General features: G+C 36.4%; 1 protein-coding gene across 1 annotated transcript; it reads left to right on the forward strand.

Annotated features, from left to right (window-relative positions):
- Positions 1 to 1,321: 1,321 nt before the first annotated feature.
- On the forward strand, positions 1,322 to 6,290 carry LOC140015042 (adenine phosphoribosyltransferase 1-like). The gene is made up of 5 exons (XM_072066866.1): positions 1,322 to 2,066; positions 2,964 to 3,056; positions 4,272 to 4,421; positions 5,162 to 5,220; positions 5,900 to 6,290. The coding sequence occupies exons 1-5, from the start codon at positions 1,643 to 1,645 to the stop codon at positions 5,945 to 5,947; spliced, it is 774 nt and encodes a 257-aa protein (XP_071922967.1). The 5' UTR covers positions 1,322 to 1,642; the 3' UTR covers positions 5,948 to 6,290.
- The last annotated feature ends 236 nt before the right edge of the window (positions 6,291 to 6,526 follow it).

The raw sequence follows: 6,526 nt of genomic DNA on the forward strand, positions 1-6,526 counted from the left end.
CTAGACTTGGATAAGCGATACAAAAAGAATGCAATACTACAGAATTGCTGATGCATTGAAGTGACAACTTGAAGCGTGGTTCATGAAATTCATCACGCATGCTTCATGCTGTCCAATCCAGAGATGCAACTTGCAACAAGTATTTCTTTGATTATTAATCGTCAGAAAATAGGAGCGCGACACTCTTCACACACTTGTACCACACCCATCCTCTCGCCATATTTTGTTTACATCGGCTTCAATGAGTCAATGCCTTACTTGAGTGTGAAAAATTATTGAAACGAAATATGCAATATATTATAGTAGTAGTTAAAAAGAATGTGAAATCCCCCTTGTTATTGAGTTAAATTTATGGAAAATGCATGCTACTAGTGTGTCATTAGAATATGAATTAATTTTGTTAACACTGAATGTATATATATATTAATGAGTTTGAATATATGACTCGTGTGTAAAATTTAAAAATAAATTAGTATTAATTGTCACTTACTCATATTCCTTAGTTTTACACTGTCAAGTAGCAGAAATTAATCCAACAAAGTATATTATCAGTGTATGCATTAATATGCATAGATAAATCTGAATTTGAATGTAAATGCCTAGTTATGCCCTCAAGCGTCTACATTGAATACATAGAAGGTGGTGTATGAAGGATTGAGTTTTCCAGCAGCTACTAATAATAGGGAGGTGTTCAGACTTTAGGGAAGCAAACAGTTGAGCAGGTTTTTTGGCCAAGTTAGGTGCTGAAGCTACAGAATAGAAGACTTCCTTTTGTTTCCTGTGTACTATTTGGATTTCTCATCTTTTGAAAAACAAATTTTCATACACAATGTTACAGTAATATATAAAAAATAATAATTTTAAAAATATCACATCCATACAATATATCAAAAATAATTTTAAATATATAAAAAAATTTAAAAAAATTTACATCACTTTTTTATTTCATTTATTATCGCCACCTACCATTACCACCCTTACCGGCCTTACCCACCACTGTTACCCATTCCCTCCCTTCTCCTCTTTTCTCTCCCTTCCTCTTTTTCTTCCCTTCCCCTTCCATCCCTCTCCCCCTCAGGAGTTTCCTACCACACCCTACTCCTCCCCTTCCGCTTTCCCCCCAAATTTGGCCATGACCAGATCGTGACCAGAAAAACTGTGATCTGGCCACGATGTCATAACCAGAGCCCTCGATTTGGCCTCGACCAAATCCGGAAGTGGGGAAGGGGAAGGGGTGAGGAATTGGGGGGGGGGAGGGAAGAGGAACAGAGGATGGGAGGAAAGAAAGGGAGGTGGAAAGAGATGGAGGAAGAGGGGAGAGGAGGGTGGTGGCAGTAGTGAATAATGGTGATAAGTTTAAAAAATATCATTTTAAACTTTATAAATACTTCAAAATATAATAAAAAATATCACAAAAAATATTTATAATAAAATTTTTTTAATATATATTATTATAATAAAATATTTTTAAAAACAGTGAACCCAAACGAAGCAAATTGTCTAAACACGTTGAAAATGGGGGAAAAAATAAGGAGAGGTACCAATGAATCCAATTGGCCACCGTCTACTTTAAAACCAAGCCCCTTCTCTTGCCGAGTCATGTTCTCATTTGGTCCTTGCTCGTCCTTTATATACACGACCAATGGATATAATTGGTCAGGCATTTACTCCCCATCGTGCCCAACTCTCCGGGGCTAAAACTGTCCCAGAAACCTACAAAAGATATTTCCACAGGGGCATTTCTGTAAAAACAATAGAATTACCTAACTCAACCAGCACGACCACCACTGCCAGACGAGCTGAGCACACCAACTTAGCAGCAGCAGCTGGTGGCGAGAGAGATCAATTGACGTCATTCGAAGTACACATGGCCTCTTCTACTACTGACGCCGCAGACGATCGAATCCCTCGTATTGCATCTACTATTCGGGTCATACAAGATTTCCCAAAACCCGGGATACAGTTTCAGGACATAACAACGTTGTTGCTTGATCCCAGGGCTTTTAAGGATGCTATCGATCTGTTTGTTGAGAGATATAAAGACCAAAATATCAATGTTGTTGCCGGTCAGTTGCCTTCTTTTCTTTTCTTTTTCTTTTCTCTTTGCTTTGTCGTTTCAAATACTGTTTCAGAGTTTTGGTACTTATTCCTTTGTTGTCAAGTCCTGATTATTTGTCGTTTTCTTTTTATGGATAGTTTGCCTTTCAGTTTTTGCAGTTGACCGTTTGCAGTTCTATACATAATTTGTAGTTCATGTGGGATTTTTAAATTTTAGGAGTAATGGGCTGTAAAATGAGTCCTACGGGAACTAAGTAGAAAGCATAGAGATTTTGTGCACCATCTAGAAAAAAAAAACCTTTTTGATAGACAATTTGGTTTAAATGGCCAATTCTGAGGAAATCTTGTTATAGACTAGTATAGTCTTGCTGCATAATCTGCGTACTTTACTGGCTGCTACACAGGAATAGGGGAGAAAGACCTCTATTTGGGGGCATATTTATCTCTATTTGCCTGCTGTTTATTCCCCACGCTTGTCTATTTTACCCTTTTTTTTTGGAAAATAAAGGGTACAAACATTGCTTTTAATTGATGATTCAGGTCCAATATGATAGACAATATGAACTGGTTGTTGATTCAGATCTTGTTTGGATCATATAGGTTGAAGGTTGTTCTAACCGTGTTATGTGTAACTAAAAAAATCTGAACTTTGGATCATTTCTGACGTGCTTTTCTTTCAAGTTGTTACTTTATTTTTTGGAGATTGCCTGCATTATGCTTATTGCGGGATCTCAACGAGTCATTCACTGGTTTTTCTGGATAGTCATTGCCATATATTTCCTTTTCACTTTCTTCTTTCTCCTTTCATTTTTCTCATTTAAATGTATTCCTTCTTTGCCTGTGTCTGTATTGCTGCTTCATATTTATATTGTACATTCGATACTGATGGAAAACAATTATTTCAGGTATTGAAGCACGAGGTTTTATATTTGGCCCTCCTATTGCCTTGGCTATGGGGGCAAAGTTTGTTCCCATGAGAAAACCTAAGAAATTGCCTGGTAAATCCTTGATGCCTTTGTCGTCATCCTTTCTGTGATTACTGTATACTGATTTTTTTGATATAGTTGTGGAGGAGAGCATAAATATGAAGAAAACAAAAGACAAAATGAATTAAAGATCCAGAAATAGAGGAAATAATGGCTTTCATTACCTTTTTTGTCCCTTTGTATACTTTTAGGATTACTATAATTACTGCTTTTTCAAGTCTGCAACATGGAATTAATAGGAATGTTTACTTTTCTTCATTTGTCTTTTCTGAATTGAGAGTGTATCTTAAGGAGGAATAGGATATTTGACAACCTTCAAATATTCTCAATTGGACTACTATAATAATCAGAGGCATATATTAAACTTAAAAAAAAAAAGAAAAGAAAATGAAACATGTAAATAAACTCAATTGTACTTTTATGTTATCCAAAATGTATAGAGACCCATCCAATTGCTTATAAAATATTTATGTCGTTATGTATTGTCCTGTATGACAACAAATTATAGCACTGAAGTATAATAATCCCTGTGCGAATTTTATTTAACTGATTTTAGAGCAAGTCCACCAAGAGTTTGAACTTGATAAGGTCAGAAATTTAATCTTCTTTACGCTGCACAAGGAGTAAAATATAATTTGTGAACACATCACTCGGAAGGATAGCTTTAGTAGAATGCTTAGTTCCCACAGACATTTCATGTAGTTCACATTCTATTTTGTGGTTTCCATCTCATCCAGGTGATTGGAGTATCATATCCAAGTTATATGTGTTATACAAAGAATTTAGGACTCTATGTTATATCAAAGTTATATTTGCATGCACAAGTCAAACATCAATTTATGATGCATTTAAGTTTCTCCATGTCTGTGGGAGAATATGTTCTTTCCTGTTATTACCATAGCTGGAAAGGTTTTGGTTATGTTTCTCTGTGTGCCAATATCTCCATGTTTCAAAACCTTCTTTTGAATCATCTTCATACCCTGCTTATCAGCGAAATATGACTATTATATAGTTATCTGATTATTTAGCTTTGTGCTATTCCTTTGAGGCATTTTCTGTAATTGACCTGTTTTTTCTGCTGCAAATAATCTGCTGTCTGATGCAATCTTTCAGTTCGTTTGTTATCCATGTTTGTGAATATCTTATATTAACATCCCCTGACCATAAGCTTCTTAAAACTGTGTTTGTACCATATAACGATCAAATGGAGATGGAATGTCTTTTCAGGAGAGGTTATTTCAGAAGAATACTCTTTGGAGTATGGTACAGATAAAATGGAGATGCATGTAGGGGCTGTACAATCTGGAGAACGGGCTCTGGTAGTAGACGATCTCATTGCAACTGGAGGAACACTAAGTGCTGCAATCAGGCTACTTGGTAGTTGCTACCTTCATAAAAACCTGGGATGGGCTTTAAATTTTTTTTCCCACTTTTAATGTTGCTTTCTTTTCTTATCGGGTGAATGTAACTTGGAGCGTGTTGCAATAATAAAGATAAGAGGTAACTATTCCCCTGCACTGAAGGTTTGGCTTTTCCTGGGATAGGAGGGGAAGGGGTGGGCAGAATGAATTTTCTAGTTATTTGACACGAATCTAGTGACTGAAGCCCTGTCAATAGGTTAAAAGTGAGAGTTTGTAGTGTTTGTTATTTCTCAAAATGATTGGTCACAAAGGGATTTTTTTTTTCTTTCATTATGTGCTGGTTTTGCTTGGACGACTATGCTCATTGGAGATATGGTCTTTGAGAGTTAGGAAACATGAAATAGATTTTTGGGCTATTTAACTTATTGTTGTTCATACTTCATAGTATCATAACTTGGATCTTTGCATGCTTCATAACAATGTACGACCACTTCATTAAAAAGCTTAACTTGGTAGAATGGTGATAAACTTGTTCAGTTTTGCGTTCTAATGAAAAGAAACACTCATTTGAAGTTTCTATCAAAATTATACAGCATTGTTTCTGAAATATGGTGACTGTCATTTAAAAAATTGTTCAACAACAAATGACATGTTCGATGGTAGTATACCTTTTGGTTAGTTTTTTCCCTGTAAAAAAAATTATTCCTGTCATTTAGGATTTCCAATGTTCAAATGTAGTTTGCTTTTCCTTTGCAGAGCGCGTTGGAGTTCATGTTGTTGAATGCGCATGTGTTATTGAATTGCCCGAACTCAAGGTATGCAACTTTGATAAAATCCAAAATTATTAGCTGTTATTAAGCCATTGCCAGCTTAACACATTTTGAGACGACAAATTGCTTGGGACTTGCAATTGAATAGACACAGGGATCTTGAGAAAAATACTATGTAGATCCGGGTGTGACACTACTTGTCTTCCTGTAGCCTGTTAAATCAATGACTGCTTATGTGTTCTGTAACTTCAGAACAAATTACTAGTCAGTATACCGTTTGAACACATCTAAACCTGTTAGAAAGGGGTAACAATAATATCTACAACTCTACCATCATGCCTTGTAATTGTGTGTGGAAAAGTTTACTAGGTTTGCACATCCTGGTGGTACATTGTTATTGTAAGTTGGTCATCTTTTCATGCGGTACAAGCCTACACCACCGTAGAATTAGGTTTTTAAAAGTAAATGTGGAGGAATTTGCAATTTTTATAGTACCTATGAACATCAGATTGTCACTGTATATTGGGGTGGCACTCTCTGCCATAGTGCTTGTATGTTATTGACCAGGGTTTTGGAAGTTTGTTAGTTTCTACTTAATATAAGTCAGTGGCAGAAACTACTAATTTTGTTATAGCTTTTGTCTCTTTGTGTACTCTCCTTGCTTCTTGTGTACCCTAATTCCAGTGTTATTAATCTGTTGACGCTGCATTTTGTTCAATTGTAGGGTCGGGACCGGCTAGGAGACAAACCACTTTTTGTTCTTATAAGTTGAATTTGGTCCGGGAAGCTGTCATGGAAGAGCAATATGGAAGTTTGCTTCTGATGTAATAAATTAGTTGTAGAATTAATAAGGACATAAAATTACTATTACAAGGCAAGTGAATCTTGTTTCCGAAGTGGGTTCACTTTTTCGTATTGATTGGTGGAACACATTAAAGCTCGAGTTGGCTATGACAGGCTGATGATTTTTATGCGGCATACCCCGGGAGAAGGATGTTTGACTTTCCAGTCTTCCTACTGGGGTTAAAGACGATAGAACATCCTTTTCATTGTTAATTTTGATGAAATTATACTTGACAATCAGCTATGCAATCTTTCTTTGCTTGGCACCGCTATAGACGATCTCTCACTCAGTGTGATTGTGTGTCCCTTTTTGTTGTGCAATTGTTTCTTGATTGTTCTTTTGCTCCTCTTTTTTTTGACATTTACAAGGAATTGTTGGAGAATGAAGCCTGGAGGTTGGGAAAACTGGGGAAGTCAAAAGTCTATGGGGGGATCGCAGCCCCCATCTCCTGCCCCTGTAGGATCTTAAGACCATCCATTTGGCAACCAGACTGAGAGTTGGCTGGCT

This window comes from Coffea arabica, chromosome 10e (assembly GCF_036785885.1).
Source record: "Coffea arabica cultivar ET-39 chromosome 10e, Coffea Arabica ET-39 HiFi, whole genome shotgun sequence".
Taxonomy (NCBI): Eukaryota; Viridiplantae; Streptophyta; class Magnoliopsida; order Gentianales; family Rubiaceae; genus Coffea; species Coffea arabica.